The sequence below is a fragment of the Argentina anserina genome, chromosome 3, assembly GCF_933775445.1.
Source record: "Argentina anserina chromosome 3, drPotAnse1.1, whole genome shotgun sequence".
Lineage (NCBI taxonomy): Eukaryota > Viridiplantae > Streptophyta > Magnoliopsida > Rosales > Rosaceae > Argentina > Argentina anserina.
The window spans coordinates 13931896-13950765 of record NC_065874.1 but is presented as its reverse complement, the minus strand read 5'-3'; the positions used below and the strand labels follow the sequence as shown (position 1 = coordinate 13950765).

Here is an 18870-nt window from a genome sequence, read left to right as displayed (position 1 = left end):
TTGTACAAGAACTTGGTATACAAAGAAATACGCCTTCACTGTTGTTTCCAAGTGAAATTATGACTCAAGTTATGCAGCATGATTTGCAGACACCCTACTAATAATTCACATCAGAAAGCAATGCATATAATTTTGTAGAATCTTTGCATCACAGTTTACAAACCAATTTATTTCTGTGTAGTTACATTATTATTTACTATGCTGGGTTTCCACAAGCATATGCAATCATAATTTACAGTGCTTGTTTCTCAGCAAGAAACGAATACATATGAAACAGCAATCCAAAGCCAGTTGAATGTATAAAGTATAAACTGAGCTCAAGGAAAAGAAAATAACAAAAACAGGAAAAAAGGGAGCATTGTCCAAACGACTCAAACAAGCACTCAGGTAAGTTAGAACAATAAAAATGACGAATATGCAGCAGCTGCTCCAATGGATCCAACAAAACTTAGGACAAGTGAAGAAGCACCGCTAGGAGGTGGAGGAGGGATCATTTGATCACTTTCCGGAGCGGGAGTCGGGTTACTCTGGACTGTCCCTGGTGAAGGTGGAGGTGGAGACGCTTCGCCAGAAGGTGCAGGAGATGGAGGAGTTGCAGTGCTTGTTTGGCTCCTGTCTGCCAGAACAATCACAATCAGCTTCTCATTTTTGGCACAGTTATCTTTGTTCCCACTGATGAAGTAGAATGGCCCAGATTGGTTGAACTTGAAGACCGAGTGGCCATCGCTAAATTTCTCAGCTGCAGCATCAGTGTTGCAATTCGTGTAGTCATCCTGGCTGACGCGGAGCACTGAGTCTTGGCCAGGAGAATAGGTGAAAACTGCAGTTACCGGTGAGATCAGATCAAATATTAGATTTTCTTACCAAGGAGCATCATTTTGTGGCGGCACTCTAATCATCTCTAGCAATTGGAAGAATACTCTTATATTCTAGATTGGACAGTTGAGTTGTTAGTCACATTACCAGAAAGTTGAACAGCCTGTTATCATAAAAGTAGCAAAATACTTGCATGATGAAAGGGCACACAATTACTATCTATATGATTGCCATATATAGAAATGGGCTCATGCATGGAATATTTAGCTACATTTAGAGCTATAAATTTTGGGTCATTGAGCGGGGTTGCTTCACCAGACTATAGCAACAACTTACCAATGGAGTCACCGATTTGAAATCTGTTGTTTTGTGCCCATTGATCAAAATGAGTTGATGCATCAGGAACAGTCCAGCCTAACGTAAACTCATTTGCACCACTCTTCTGCAGTAACAGCGATAGACAAAGAAGCCCCAGCATAGGAAATGCAGCCCTTTTGTTATCTGCTCTTAGAACATTGGAGTTGCCCATTGAAGAAATTGAACAAATGGGAATTGCAACCGGAATGCTTGTATACTTCGATCTTCCGAAACTGTGGAAATCTGATGGTCGAGGATGGGGCAAATTTGGGGTGACATGAATGATATGGCGACCAGGGTTTTGTAGGCAAAGTTGCATGGGAACTTTACAAGCTGCGTCAGTGAAGCATTGCAACTTTTCCTTATTCGTTCTTAGCGTTCGTTCCAGTGCAAAGCATATGTGCACTTTTAAAATGATAATAGCAAAGCTCGATCAGGCTGTTCTAGTTTTGGGCACTTTTTTGAACTTTATGTAACTTGTTCCATGGGTTTATACTTTGCCTTGAGTAGTTTTAGAATATTCATGGCTTCTGCTCAGGGTTAACAGCTAATCACATAACGAAATGTTCAGTCATGCATTCACTAAGCTACCATTCGTGGTTGATCTCTCTCTCTCTCTCTCTCTCTCTCTCTCTCTCTCTCTAATTAAGTTAAGAAACTCAATCAAACTACATTAAAGAAAATATGTTGGAAAGAAAAAATTGAATGGTATACAACTAAATAAATCGATAAACCATTTGCATTTTGCAGTACCTTTCTATCACCAGCAACCTTCAATATGCGGAATTCAATGAGTCCTGCAAAGGTAAATTGGAAAACTTTCGAATTCCTTGTCATTTGGGTGATACCAATAGAAAAAAAGAGTCATTCTGAATAGTAATGAATCCAGAGTCAATAACATAGTAGATGCCCATATTATGACCATAAAACGTACACATTAATGTACCACCTATATTAAGATTTAAATATAGGATTTGAAATCAAAACATTGTGTACCACGGAGGAACTCCTCCCCATTTCATACATTATCACCACTACATGCATTATTTCTTGTAATCCTAGACAAACAAACCAACATTTCATTAACCCATGCCAAAATTACAACTCACACAAAGCAGCTTACTATTTAGAAACTACGGATTGATGAAAATCCGGCACTACACAACTCGTCGTAGACTCCTCTATTTTATACTTACGCTATATTAGTGAGAATTCAGAATCATCTTGTTTGTTATCTCCCTTGTTCTATTACTACGATTAAAACAAACTAACTAAAACATGAAAATTCAAAATAAACACACACAAAAAAAAAATCAAATACCCAGATTTACCTGTTGGTGAATGTGTGTGTCAGTTGAGGTGTATGATCGTGCGCAGAGACCTCTCAACTAATATATAGCAGAACGTGTTTTACACCGTTTAGATATTAAGCCACCTTCGGTTCATGGAAAAGGAAATGAAACCAATTCTGGAGATTTTTCGTAGGCATGGGAATTTGCAACTCCCAACAATCTTTCATTCTAGTGTTTGGTAAGGCCTATAAAATTTAGTCTGGAAAGTTTGATCAGGGCAATTTGGTAAAAAAAAATTGCATTTATTGTAAGATATTGGGTGGGAAACTCTTTCCATAGGGTGGATGGGTGGGAGCACTTTCCCTCATATTTTCCTTATCCTTGGGAACTATTTTCCCTTCCAACTTCTTTCCATTTGTTTCCAAACAATGTAAAAGAACTACTTTCTTTTCCCAAGGCTAAAGTTGTGTTTGGTAATGCTTTTCACATCAGTGGTTATAAGTGAAGCTGCAATCTTGTGTTTGGTAACTCAACTTATCATCTACGGCTTGAAGAAGCCATGACTTTTTCCATCAAAAAAGAGAAGTAGGTTCTCCCTTCCTTCTAAAAGCCAAAAGCTCGATTTTGTACTGTAGCTGAGGTAACTGTAGTTTAATGAAACTTTCGTAATCTCGATGGGTACCCTCATCTCCTTCAACAAATTACATTGAATTGCCATAGAAACCTTTCAAGTCTCTCTCACCCAAGCGCCGCTCTCACTTGTTCGTCAATCCCTCCATCTCTCTTTCTCACTAAACATCTCAGCCCCTCCCTTTTGTTCATCAAGCAATATCGATCTGACATCAAGGATCCAAGAATCAGCAACTAAGCAACATATCTTTGATTCAGGGAAGTCTATTAACAATTTCAGTTTCAGATTTCTCTAATTTTGTTGTTAATATGGTTTCAAATATATTATGGGTGGCTCCAATTCAATTTATGATTCGTTTCAGATCATGGTTCAAATCTCAGACCTGGTTGTGTTTGATTATATACATGGGCATCTTGTTTTTAATACTAGCCTACTACATCGATCAAGATCAGAATAAGATATCAAATTTCAATTCTTCTTGTTTTAGCTGACAAATGACAAATGACCTTGCTTGTTGGATCCATCATGCTTTGTAGGTTCCTAACTTGTACCCGTACCAAATTGTCAACTCAGGATTTGATTGTCTCGTATACCAAATGCAACATATATCAAGTTGATTTTTCATGTATTTTATGTTGTGTTTTTCAATGATCTTTACTTCTAATAACTGGATTTCCCCCATTTTCTGAGTTCTAAATTGCACATTCATTCTAACATCACATTCAAATGATAAAGTAAAGATTTTTAGATTACTCTCAATTTAGAATGTTAACTCCATATATAATTTGCTGGACCTAGAGGGGTTGAATTTTATCTTGGAACAAGAGTTCATATCTAGTATATTTAATGTTGGATGGAATGAAAGAAATCATCTTTATGGTAACATGTATAGCATGAGCAATAAGTGTGTATTAGTTACCAACTTACCATGCATCTCTAATTTTAGTCTGGTAGTTATAGAAAGAAACTTCAAATTTTGTAGATTGTAATTTTGACATACATAGTGAGTACAACATGTTTGTACCATAATCCTTTTAACTCAAATACAGTAGTAGATTAAACACCAACCTTCATGAGAGTGATGAGACCCTCCCTTTTTCCCATGTTCTTGTATCCAAACTAAGGACTTGTTTTTTATTTTGGATACCCTTTTGCATCAGTATTTTTATTTCCAGAACTAAAAATTTCTTCTTGATGTTATGTTTCTATGTGTGTTTTCATTGCGGTCAGTCTTGTGAGGATGAGGTATTTAATTTGCAATGATATATGATTTCTTGATTGAGTGGCTGCACATGTTGTTTTCATATGCTTACTAATCAATATACATGAGAATATATAATGAGTTGGGGGCAACTCATAACTACAACCTTCTTCTCTGATTAATTAAGATTGGGCATTAGAGTGTAGATTATTGAAACTAATATATAATATAAGATTATCAGCATGCTTAATAACTAATATAAGATATCTTACAACTTAGAGATTATTGACAAAAACAAAAGCAGGGGAAGGGGTTATGTAATATTTTGGTATATGGGATGGGAGTTCATTTATCTAGTGAGTACTTGATTGTGTGTTTTCGTGACTTATATGTGCTAGATGGCAAATTCCAAAGAACAAGCGTGTTGGAATGAGTCCTTAGTAGAAGTTTTTGTTGACATATGTATCAAGGAAGTGCATAGAAATTCGAAGCCACAATCTCATTTTACTTCAGAAGGATGGAATACTATAATCACTTCCTTTGTTGAACAAACTGGAAAAGATTATACCAAAAAACAGCTGAAAATTAAGTGGGATGCAATAAAAGGTGAGTGGAGACTATGGAAAGATCTAAAGAATAAATATACTGGTCTTGGGTGGGATTCCAAGCTCAACACTGTTGTTGTGACCGAAGAGCGCTGGAGTCAAATAATTGGGGTATGTAAATTTGTATTTTTATATTGATAATTTATGTCTAATGGACTGTTTTGTCAAACATCTTATGATAAATGTAATTCTTTTATGCAGAAAACCAAGGAATATGCAAGGTTCAAGAAAAAATGAATATCACCCGAGTTTGAAACCAAACTGGATATATTGTTTTATAATATTACAGCTACTGGAAAGCATGCATGGACACCATCTTCTTCAATCCCTATCCCTAATAGCCCGGAGGAAGGTGACAATGTTAACTACGTGAAGGTAGTGATGACTCTGATGAGAGAGATGTATCTAATTACACTCGCTCATCTAAGAGGAAAAAAAGTGAGAGAGCTTTGAAAGATAAAGAAAAAAGACCCAAAAAGGTTGGAGGTGCTGCACAGTTGGCCAAAGAAATTGGTAGAATGTGTTCTGCAATTGAAAGTAGAAGTACAACATCTTCAATGATCAGTAATGCGCGCACTAGTATTACTGAAGTGATGAAGGATGTCACCTCATTGCCTGGAGCTGAGTAGGGAACCAGATTGTGGTTCTTTGCCACTCGATTGTTTTTAAATGTAGAGAAGAGAGAGATGTACTGCACTATGAAAGATCCTAACATGAAGTTGGGGTGGTTGCAATTTGAGATGAATGATAAATATGCTTAGGTTATTCATGAATTATTTTTTATTTCCAGTTTTCATATCATACCCTAAGTTTTGGCCAAGACCATGAGACTATTTTTTATCATTCCTTTTTTCATCATGTCATACTCTTTATATATTCTTAGATTTGAAGTTATATGGAGAATATGTGTCTCTATTATATTGTTGGTTGTGTCTTTATATGATTTGCATGTTTAGCCATTGAAATTTGCAGGTCTAAATTATGAACAATCCAGGTGATGATGATGAAGTTGATGAGGAGATATTCATGCGAGCTGTACAACTTAATGCTCTGCTGATTCAACATTATTTTGATAAGTATATCCATAAAACTCCTTGCATGACATCTTCTTAAACATGTTATAAGTGGATAATGAATATTTTAGGAGGCAATGAAATTCGGTGTTATAATGGATTTAGAATGCAGAACCACGTATTTTATCGCTTATGCACTGATTTGGAAATTATAAACAAGGAGTTGTTAGGTTCAAATAGAACTAGTCATATGGAGATCGTGACAATGTTATTGTATTTGTTAGGACAAGGATGTGGACTTAGGTCCGTAGGAGAACTATTTCAACATTCTAATGAAACCGTTTGTAGATATATTGGAAAAGCCTTAGATCTTGTGTGTGAGCTAAGTAATAAAATAATTAAACCGGGTGATCCTGGTTTCATTGGCGTTGCACCAGAGATAATGAGGGATAGAAGATACATGCCGCATTTTTAAGGTATTTGTCATGTTTACTCGATTATTTTTAGTATATAGTTATTTATGGTTTTGACAAATAACAATATTATTCACAAGATTGTATTGGGGCTATTGATGAAGTGCATATTCCCACTTCAATAAGTGGATGAAGTAAAAGCACCATTCATTAATATAAAAGGAATACCAACACAAAATGTCATAGCGGTATGCAATTTTGATATGCAATTTATCTTTGTATGTGCTGGTTGGGAAGGGTCTACTCATGATAGGAGAGCACCCCTTCTCCCGAAGTTACGGGGTCATTTTGCCGAGTTTTGTTTCTATCCACTTAATCAATGTATCGATTTTAAAGAGGCTTTCACAATATACATTGTCCAGGAAAGCTAGTTTTGGTATTTCGGGGGGGGGGGGGGGACACTGCGAGGTGGGTAGTTTAGTCATTTCATTAGGTAAGGGTTCTCTTTCGTGTCATCAATGTGGGAAGAAGAAGATGATCAGATGAAGGAAGGAATCAAAAAAGGGATTTGCAAGAGTGATGCAATTGGTTCTTCGAAATCCTGAAATGAATTTTCCTCATTCTCCAACAATATCGTAAGCAAGAACAAGAAATAAAAGAGAATTATTTAACAAAACACACTCTTCACTTAGAGGTGTTATAGAACGCACATTTGGAGTTTGGAAAAAAAAAAGTGGAAGATTTTAAAAGACATGCAAGGATATTCATTCGAGAAGCAAGTCAAGATTGTCATTGCTACTATGACACTTTATAATTATATTAGAAAATATGCGCATCGTGATAGACATTTTGTTCGAGGTGAAAAAAGTGAAAGTGGTAAATGAGCGATGGAAGAAGAAGATGATGATGATGTAGAAGAACAAAACCCTCATGGTGTAAAAGAAATGGAGACATTAAAAAACAACATTGCTCAAAGTTTGATGGTTGCATGTTTAGAATGAAAATATTTACATTTATGTAGTTACATCTATCCAATATTAATCATATGAAACACTATTTTTCAATAAAATCAATTGGAAATTATCTTAAATGTCCAAATTGGTCATTTGACAAATTAAAAGTATAAGCCAGCTTGAGTTTACTAAACGTTCTGTCACTGCTTTTGCCACTAAAAGTCACTTGTAAAAGCCAGTTTACCAATCACTCAGCTACTTTAATTATTAGCTACTTATTTTCAAAAATAAGTATAAGTCAGCTTATCTAATAAGCCCAGCTGCACCAAACACAGCCTAAGAATCTTGAACCAAACGTGGCCTTAGGAGAACGTGGAACTGTCTCGTGGAACTGTAGTAACTAATTTTGCGTAACTCCTTTCTTCTTCCTTGAAACATGGTCATGGGCGTCTGCCCCAACATAAATCAGGATTTTCACTTATTTGCTCGTTTTGTAGGAAAATATATTTGTACGATATATAGAAATCTTTCAGAGATCAAAACAACTAAAAGAAAAAAGAGATTATACATACAAAGATAACTAATTAATAGAAAAAAGATGTGCAATTGGAAACCCTAATTAGTTGAACGAAGAGAAGATAGAGGTTACCTGGAGCTATACCACTCATGATAAACCTAGAAGATTCAAAGAAAACGAAAAAAAAAACCAGTGAGGTTGGAAACTCCAAAATATATCATTTGACTTCTAATAACATCTAACAATGCATATCCATCCAAATCACAAAGCTCATATCCTTATTACCACCATAGCGCAAACTGGCAATTCAAATCTAGTACAATTATAAGACTTGAATGAAATAAAAAGTAGATTAATATACCAAATATTCTTTAAGAAGTTCGGTGCTATATGCACTCTGACAATCTCCCAACCCGATAACCTTCCATGTCATCATTAGTCTTTGAATTTTGTGTTGAGTTCGTGCGACGGGTTGTAATTCTGTTCCTTTTACTCCCTCCTTATTTCTTGGACACTCCCGGTTTTATATCCTTATACATTTTGTTTGTGTTTTACGGTAGTACCCATGTTATATCTGTTTTGTTTTATGTCAAATATTAGCTATCATGAGTAATATGGAGAGTTCAAAAAATTAGTGAAGCTGTTGACACCAAACTCACTCTTCTAATTATAGAAGTGGAGATACAATTGCATGTGCACCTCATAATTCCTTTTGGAGAAAATTAGATATAAGCCCAGTATTGAAGCCCCCTCTTTAAGATACATCCACACCCAATTCTTCTTTTATTCTATACCTAAAATATTTTATTATCAATTTTTCTTCCTTTTAGAAATGTCTGATATGCGCTTCTGATATATAAAAAGTTAGATTTGATTGTTTTCTTAATCTTAGGTTTTTACATCTATTTGAATGCAGAATTAATATATTTCATCCATAATTATTTTATTGTTTTTAATTCATATTATTAATTTCAATATATATATATATATTTCATCACCGTCATATAGCATTAAAAGATACTAAAAAAAGAAAATAGAGCAAAAAAAATTTTAAATGTTGGTGTTATCTTTCAGTAGTCGTAGCGGAGTTGTAAAGAGATGTGTAGTATAGCTCGAGAATCATTGAATTGATTTCGGTATAGCTAATGGTGAATATACTTCAGTCGACAGATTTGGGGGGGGGGGGACATCCTTGACAATAATCTTTATGGTCCATTGTAATTAGTCTTGTAGAAAATGACAATAACGTAATTATTTACAGAAAGCTTGGTTGCCCTTGTATAGCTTGTCATACCAATAATATGTTACTATTATATGGCTGTGTGCTATTTATGAGGAGCTGGCAGTCCTCCACTCAAAGATTCTAACCATGTACCAACATGAAATCACAACATGCAGTGGATTGTTGATATAATGGTAGACAACAAAATGGGTAGATTAGAAGGAGCTGGCAGTCCTCCACTCAAAGATTCCAACCATGTACCAACATGAAATCAGCAGAATCACAGCCGGGTTATGCATCGCAATTGAAAGTAAAGAGAAAGCATAAAGCAATTTAAAGCAAAACATGTTTTCGGTGGTGGAATCTCTATGCAATTAAACAAAGCAAGATATTGTATGCTTTTAAGCATCAGACAACTATATGATGGAAAGATTACTACAAAATTTGCGGAGCCTCGGAAGCTAGCTCCACAAATTCTTTAGATCAAAGTGCATACTTCAAGTTGCGATTTCGGCACATGACGACGACATGTCTACAGCACGATGTGAAGTTGGGGCATTTGTAGACACATGAAATTTAATGAAGTAAATCATCTTCATTAAATAATTAAATCGACCAAGAACCCGACAAAATTGCACACGTGGCCCAAAGGTTAACAAAGTTAGTGCGGATCCGAATAAAACTCGTGTCAGCACATAAATGGATTATCGTAAATGAAGCTACGTGATTCTGACTTAAATCGGAAAATTGAATGTCATTGACGATTCGAAATGGTAATTTGACATTTGATTAAATTAATAAGTTCCTTAACGGTTATAATTAAATCAATTATTTTCTGCTTAATTTAGTTATGAGAATAACTAATGTTAAATTAATCAGAAAATACATATTGATTTAATTATACAATTAAAGAAATATTATTATTTTAGTGTCATTAAAATATTCTATAAAATAGAAGCATTTACACTATAAATACCCCTTCCAACATGAAAAGAATGGGACAGACTTAAGAAAAAGAGAAAAAATCACTTGAACAAGAGAAGAGGTACTAGAGCTCAAGAGAAGGACCCCTACTTCGACTTCAACACAAGAGAGAGCAAGATCACTCTTGAGAAATCCCAAGTCTCCTAAGTCTACGAAGAATCATCAAGCTACCAAATTGCGCGTTCTTCATCAAATCCAAATCCAAACTCAAGTCCACGAAAAATCATTAAGCTACCAAATCACTCGTTCTTCATCAAGTCCAAATTCCAACTCAAGTCCACGAAGAATCATCGAGCTATCAAATCGCTCATTCTTCATCAAATCCGAATCCAAACTCAAATTCTCAAGATCAAGTGCATGTCACCATTGAGCCAAGTTACATACGGAGATAGAATAAGAGGAGTTCACAAAGATTGTAACCTCACGCTTGATTATTAATAAATCACATTTTATTTGTACACGTGTCGGCATTCTTATTTGTTTTCAGATTCTCGTTCTACAAAATCATCAATCAACATCATCTCTTCCCTACTGAGACCAAATCAGACACATATTCATGGTTACGCCTAGGAATTTTCGCTTTAAGTCAACTTAATTGAAAAACTACAAGTATACAACTGCATTTTATGTTGGTCACTTTTGCACAAAACTAACATTGTTAGAAGGTTGCATAAAATAATGTTTTTGAAAACTCTCTTAGCAATAAGAAAAGATTGGATTAATAGTTGTAAAATCTATATTACTTTTAGATAGTTGGAATCGCTTAGTTCATATGAATCAAATCCATATCAAGTTATCAGCATTGGTCTAACAACTAGAACATGTGTGATGAGCATAGCGAGGACCACATTACCTACAACATAAATCATATTCGTTCTATATCAAAATGGTTTGAGCATGGATTACTCATTAGTAAGAAGAAAAACTGACATTTACTACCTCAAAATTGTGTTGGATTGTATTCATTGCATCCCAAAGTGAACCAGTAATCATCTCTTCAGTACAATATTGATAGAGCGTTTTGTTAAAACGTCTATAATAAACCCTGTAAAACATCATCGTTAGTATAGAATAAGCAGGAATCGTTCTTTCCGGGGAATTAAAGGGAACTCTAAACTTTTAGTGTTAACAAATAATGGGGGGTTTTGAGATTGATTATTAACTACTAAAATAAAACCTAAATTACTATTTACATGATCGACTTCTCTTTAACAAACTTAAACCAAATTTACCATTACACCACATAATTACAAGTTCGAACCTATCATGCATTCTAATTCGACCAATTACATACTTTTTAGACACCAATACAATTAGAGCCTTAGGGGATCATCTAATCATGCAAGATTTCAATTAACATTTAGATTGACTTAGGGCCTAATCTAAATTTGCATGCAATCAAATTCAATAACACTTAGAGTAAAAATCAAACAAGATTACATTTAAGCACCAAATCTTAGTTGGAGACATGTTTCATGTGTGGCGTCACCCACCATGGTTTCACATGCAAATTTCCAGAATTTTTACCACTTTTAATCAACACAAACCGAACCTACTTAGGGCATGATTCGATTTGTGTCAATATGGTTGATGAATCTAGCACTCAAACACAATCTTAGGGATTGCATCCAACCACTAAATTCATATGCACATATCTGAAAATTATCTAAAAGTATGAGAAAGATGATTAGAACACAACAATAGAAATACAAACTCATTAATTATAAGAACATAGATTCGGCATAGTCTCAAAAAAATATCAAATACAATCTGAAAATTTTAAAACAAATACAAAACCAATATTTCCACATAAACAACAACTTACAATCTTCATAGACAAAGAATTGTAGATTAACACAAATAGACGAAGCCATGGAGATGAGTTGCGAGAATCACACGTTGTAGGAACCTTTGAGATGTGTCTTCAATGGTGAAACTCGGTGGAGATGATGATGGTTTTAGGGTGGACGGCTTGGCTAATTTGTGAGGGAAGTTCATGGTGGTGTTTTGGTAGAGTTTTGGCTCTTGAATGCTAATGAGAAGTGATTTTATTTGAGAGGTGAAGCCATGTATATATAGAGAAAAGATGGAGGGTTTGAAATTGCTTCTTTCTTCCTATAATAATGCCATGCTTTAATCCCTTAAATCATGGAAAGTTTTATTCCCTAAAACATGCCATGCTTTAATCCCTAAAACATGGAAAATTTTATTCCCTAAAACATGCCATGCTTTAATCCCTAAAACATGCCATGTTTTATGCCTTTAATGATCATCTTCTATTTAATTGTTGCATGACTTGGCTCCATCTTTTTTTCTTTAATTATCTCTTCAATCTAATCTGAAAATAAGAAAATAAAATCATAAGTAAGAGATAATTAGTTTCAAAACCTAACAATGATTCCTAGTCAAACTAGGACTCTAAACCAATTATGCATTTTAACTCATGTAAGCACAAAAATGCATCCAATACCGCTCAAGACTCTTACTACAACTCAATGACTCAATAGTACAACAATAAGGGCTAAGCAAAGTACAAATTGAGGTAAAAACATGTTAAGAACGTCGCACAAAGTGCTCCTATCAACTACCCCACACTTGGCTTTTGCTAGTCCCTTAGCAAAACAAAACTAAATGAGACACTATTGCCCCTAAATGATTGTCTCAGAATCTCAAAACACATAGTTTTCAAGTTTAAGCATTTGAATGTAAGCATATAAATTCCAAGTTTCATAAACATGCTTCATAGTATGAATTAGTCAGATACGAGACAATAAGCATTTAACTTGTTTAGTCAATCAAATCCTCCTCACAAGACATACTCTCTTCTTTTCACTCAGATTCATGGTTATCATTCACACATAAGTATATGCAAGAGAAAGGATATTAAGGCATCAAATAACTTGCATATTTCAACAAATGAAAGCATTTTGTGAATAACATAGGAAAACCTCATTTAACAACTAAGTGCACAAATGGACCAAAACCATATGCTCAACTCTTGTGATCATCTCCACAAACCAAGATTTGCTCATTTTAAGAATCATTAGGATCATTAGATAAGGTAAATGTTTAGGCGTAGCTAAAGACATGGAATATCAAAGAATCACAAAGGTAATCCTATAGACTTAGCAGAGTAAACATCATCCTTATGACACCACACACCATCAGGGGCCGAATATAACAAGTTGGGCACAATCATCATTCTAACGACAAAGTGAACATGGACAAAGGTCAAGTAAAAATTTTTAGACCTTCAATTACAACTCAACTTCAAATCACAAATGAAAGACAACATAACATTTTTTCTTTTCTTGCCGAGTTCATCATTTTTTTTTCTTTTTCTTGTTTTTTTTTCGGCAATGCTTACTTAAAAGCTTATTGATTTTTTTTTTCAAATGTCTCCCACCCTACACTTATTTCGTGCATCGTCACAACATCATCTCAATAAGAATTCTGCCCAGTCTATAGGACAAGGTAGAGGTAACTATACTAAGCATGGAGATAACATAGGTGATGAAGAAAATGCTCAATGTAGGCTCAAATGTGGTTCAACTAAGGGTTCTCAAACATGGCACATATATGGATATATGATTGTTTGGCTAAAGTTGTGGTATTCCTAGAAATGATCCATAAATCATTTTCAAAATCAGAGCATTTTATGACTTAAAAGTTTCAATAATCACAAAAGTGAGTTCTAGTAAATTCTAGAGTCCATTAAAAGGTATGACACATAGTTATTGAATATGTAAAGAATAGTGAGGTTCATGAATAACCACGAAATTTCAAATTACATCTCATGAAAAAAAAAGTACATATAGGCTCAAAAACTCACAGGTTGTTATGGACTTTAAACTGACCAAAACATGTATGTCATAATCAATCAATCCAAATCTCACATGTTCATACCAAATCCACATCATCAATGAAACTTACAATTCAATTCGTATGAAATGCAAAACCATCATCTATGTATTTTAGAGACATAATCATCCTAGACTTTAGGGGCATCCTAAGACTCAATAAAGCAATAATTTTTTTATTTTTTTATTTTTTTTAGATTTTTTTATATCATGACACAAATAATCAATGAACGTGCAACCCTACCCCACACTTAGAAAATTACATTGTCCTCAATGTAAGCTCAATAGTAAGAATGTAATTCACAAGCATAGAATAAGATCACATATCAACACATATACCAACTATAAGAGTGAAGGGATTAGAAAATTCAAACTCCCGTAGACGACACCTCCACAGATACGGTTGAAATGGGTTGCCTCCCATGCAGCGCTTGAGTTTTATAGTCTCTCAGCCTAGACTTTCTCATGTTCATTATCCGTTAGACGCATCTCTCACAATTGTCTCCTCATACGTGTGCTCCTCAAATGGCGCTTAAGTCGATGCCCATTCACCTTGAATGTCTTCCCTGTTGTATCACTTTTAATCTCAACTGCACCATGAGCAAACACGTTAGTAACAACAAATGGGTCAACCCAACGCGAACGAAGTTTCCCTGGAAACAACATAAGCCTCGAATGGAATAACAGAACTTTTTGGCCCACTTGGAACTTCCTTCCTCTAATCATTTTGTTTATTTTTTTTTCTATTTTCTTTTATTCTTCATTATTTTTTAGTCTTTTTTTTTATTGTTACGAAATCTATAAGTGAAAGTATTACTAAGTCTAACTGATTTTATTCACACACAATCCTAACATTTAATGTACGTGGAGCAGAGGAGCTAACTGTGCAATAGACTGAAACAACCACAAGTAAGGGTCATGCTTTATCTGATATACCTTAAAAGTTAGAATATCATTTTCTTTTGAAAATATATACATCTATTTATACAAATTTATTTTCTAAGTTATAAAGCGAGGTGGACGTGCGGCCTAAGTATGTTGTCTAGACACAAACTCATTCTTTTGTTTCAGAAGGCTGGATAGCTAGATTCAGAGATAGTCGCAAGGCAGGACTCATTTGTTGGACACCACGGAGGCTACACCCTCAAAAGGATGTTTCCACTATCGACTCCATCACCGAGATGTATGTCAGTCTATGGGCCTCTGAGATCTAATTTTGTAAACCTTGAACCAGGGTAATGAAAATAGCATGCCCCTTACTCAGCTCGGAATAAATTTGTGTGTTAGACTGCTCGCAAAGTGTTAATAAAAGCCGCCCTCAACTCCAAGTGACCTTAACAAGGTACAAATGGAGGGTTAAAGCTAATATTAACAAAATGGACTTTACCTATTCCGTTCACTTTATAACTTACGATAAACTAAGCATAAATAAACATTTAGTTTCCTTAAAAATTATCTAAGTGTAACAAGTATCCTATATGCATACTACAAAAAAATTAAAACATTTATCACAAAAAATATATTAAAAAAAAGTTTAATTTTTTTACTGTGCGTATTTTACTTTTATTTATTACTGTTCGTTCACAAACGTTTATTTTTTAATTTTTTTCGATTTACTATTTACTGTACACAAAATTTATTGTTACAAAGATAAATTTTTTTTTTACTTTTTTTTTTACAATTTATAAGTATTTTTACATTTTTACACTTTACAAAAAAAAGTAAAAATGTTTTTACAGAGATTTACTTTTTTTTAGATGTAAAAAAACTTCTAATTGTTTTTACTGAATGTTACTATTCACCGTACTATTCACATGAATTTATTTTTACAAATATACAATATAGTACAAAATTAACACTTTAAAGAATTGAGATTTTCTCAATTCCCCGGCAACGGCGCCAAAATGATAGAGCGTTTTGTTAAAACGTTTATAATAAACCCTGTAAAACATCATCGTTAGTATAGAATAAGCAGGGATCGTTCTTTCCGGGGAATTGAAGAGAACTCTAAACTTTTAGTGTTAACAAATAATGGGGGGTTTTGAGATTGATTATTAACTACTAAAATAAAACCTAAATTACTATTTACATGATCGACTTCTCTTTAACAAACTTAAACCAAATTTACCATTACACCACATAATTACAAGTTCGAACCTATCATGCATTCTAATTCGACCAATTACATACTTTTTAGACACCAATACAATTAGAGCCTTAGGGGATCATCTAATCATGCAAGATTTCAATTAACATTTAGATTGACTTAGGGCCTAATCTAAATTTGCATGCAATCGAATTCAATAACACTTAGAGTAGATATCAAACAAGATTACATTTAAACACCAAATCTTTGTTGGAGACATGTTTCATGTGTGGCGTCACCCACCATGGTTTCACATGCAAATTTCCAGAATTTTTACCACTTTTAATCAACACAAACCGAACCTACTTAGGGCATGATTCGATTTGTGTCAATATGGTTGATGAATCTAGCACTCAAACACAATCTTAGGGATTGCATCCAACCACTAAATTCATATGCACATATCTGAAAATTATCTAAAAGTATGAGAAAGATGATTAGAACACAACAATAGAAATACAAACTCATTAATTATAAGAACATAGATTCGGCATAGTCTCAAAAAAATATCAAATACAATCTGAAAATTTTAAAACAAATACAAAACCAATATTTCCACATAAACAACAACTTACAATCTTCATAGACAAAGAATTGTAGATTAACACAAATAGACGAAGCCATGGAGATGAGTTGCGAGAATCACACGTTGTAGGAACCTTTGAGATGTGTCTTCAATGGTGAAACTCGGTGGAGATGATGATGGTTTTAGGGTGGACGGCTTGGCTAATTTGTGAGGGAAGTTTATGGTGGTGTTTTGGTAGAGTTTTGGCTCTTGAATGCTAATGAGAAGTGATTTTATTTGAGAGGTGAAGCCATGTATATATAGAGAAAAGATGGAGGGTTTGAAATTGCTTCTTTCTTCCTATAATAATGCCATGCTTTAATCCCTAAAACATGGAAAATTTTATTCCCTAAAACATGCCATGCTTTAATCCCTAAAACATGCCATGTTTTATGCCTTTAATGATCATCTTCTATTTAATTGTTGCATGACTTGGCTCCATCTTTTTTTCTTTAATTATCTCTTCAATCCAATCTGAAAATAAGAAAATAAAATCATAAGTAAGAGATAATTAGTTTCAAAACCTAACAATGATTCCTAGTCAAACTAGAACTCTAAACCAATTATGGGTTTTAACTCATGTAAGCACAAAAATGCATCTAATACCGCTCAAGACTCTTACTACGACTCAATGACTCAATAGTACAACAATAAGGGCTAAGCAAAGTACAAATTGAGGTAAAAACATGTTAAAAACGTCGCACAAAGTGCTCCTATCAAATATATAATCTTAAGGAAATCACCTCTTATATGTGCCAAGATTGGTGATCAGTAAAACATAGTCCTTTGCTTTTCCTGACTGAATAAACGGTGTCACCACCTCCTAAATTGCTTGAGAGATCTTTTCTGTAGCACCCATCTTGTAAGTAAAGCACTAGAGTACGTAAAGCAAAATTGTGAAGCGAGGAGTCAGAGCTCTAAAATATTTTAATAATTTTTGATGTGGTAGATTGTTTTAATTATTTGTAAATATAAGGATATTGAGACTTCTTTTTGTCAATGTTGAGATATCAGACAGAGTGATAGTGAGATATAATAGAGAGCCAACAAGTTCTCTAAATTAAGTAGGATTAGGAAGAAGATCACAATAGTAGTCATGAGTGAAGTATTAGCAAATAAAGGCGTGTTCACGTGTTAACTACGAAGAAAATCATATTATCATGAGCATATTTAAGTTGATCAAACTATCATAAGAAAAAGACACTTGCAAGCCAAAAAAATTACATATAAGATCAAGATCATTTATGTCAAAACTATGGTGAAAGCGTCAATAAAACTCCGAACAAGATGGTCATTACTACGAGTGACAACAATATCACCGACGTAAAGAAGGTGGAAGATGATGTGAGACCCATAATGAAAAGTGAACAAAAGAGGATCAACCTTACTTTGGTGAAATTCGCCATAGTAGAGCAAGGTACTAATGCAATGGAAATCATGCACATTCTAAAGCATACCGAAACTTGGGGGTGTCTCTTGTTCTACTCAAAACGTAGGTTTCATCTTCCTTATCTTCTCTGATAAAATCAGAGCTACCGGATATGAGATACTGGTTCTTTTAACCTAAAAGGTAGATTATAGTATTAGTACATGATAACAATCAGCTCACTTATTTATGAGCACAACTGAGCTAAAATCCCTTAAACATTAAAACTTATGGTCGACTTTCAAAGAGTATAAAAGTAATTAGGAATGACGATGGATATCACTTACATGCTCAATTGCGATGTTTCAAGTAACCATCAACCATCTAAAGAGAAGTCATACTCATAGTGTGGGGACGAAGTGGAGAGAACGAATTGAGGAGAGAGAGAGAGAGAGAGGATATGCAGTTCGGGAGTGACGTTGTCCAGGGAAGGTCAATTGGAGTAAGAGTATTGAAAGGGTGTGATTTGGGGTGGCAAGGGTTGTTGAACGTTTTTAGTTGTGGCCGTGGATTCCGGTCTCTTAGTCGCGACAACTCTCACCTCATCTTCCTTCAACCAAACTCAAATTAAAATTTGTTGGTGTGACTATGCTTGGAGCACTATGGCATGATGTCATTGGTTATGAGAAGATTTTTTTTGGGGATGCTTTGAAGAATTTTACAACATGAAGCTACTTATGAAGAAAGAACAAAAAAAAAAGCAAGTACATGGGAATTCAAATACTGGTCACTAGAGAACAAGGGTGAGACAGGAGTGTCAGCACCATAAATACAAGGGATGAATATGGAAACATCAAAGTGCAAGGGTGACGTGGTCACTCTCCCTCAAATACCAAAGAAGGAATCATCTCCAGAGAACGATTCTTCAT

General features: G+C 34.5%; 2 protein-coding genes across 2 annotated transcripts; one reads left to right on the top strand and one right to left on the bottom strand.

Moving 5' to 3' along the window:
• Window positions 1–27: 27 nt before the first annotated feature.
• LOC126785784 (early nodulin-like protein 1) lies at window positions 28–1507 on the bottom strand. Its single transcript, XM_050511424.1, has 2 exons — window positions 1153–1507; window positions 28–820 (listed from the first exon to the last, which is right to left on the bottom strand). The coding sequence occupies exons 1-2, from the start codon at window positions 1490–1492 to the stop codon at window positions 393–395; spliced, it is 768 nt and encodes a 255-aa protein (XP_050367381.1). The 5' UTR covers window positions 1493–1507; the 3' UTR covers window positions 28–392.
• Window positions 1508–4695: 3188 nt separating this feature from the next.
• LOC126787108 (L10-interacting MYB domain-containing protein-like) lies at window positions 4696–5531 on the top strand. Its single transcript, XM_050513040.1, has 3 exons — window positions 4696–5013; window positions 5104–5123; window positions 5282–5531. Exons 1-3 carry the CDS (start codon window positions 4696–4698, stop codon window positions 5529–5531), a joined length of 588 nt encoding a protein of 195 aa, XP_050368997.1.
• The last annotated feature ends 13339 nt before the right edge of the window (window positions 5532–18870 follow it).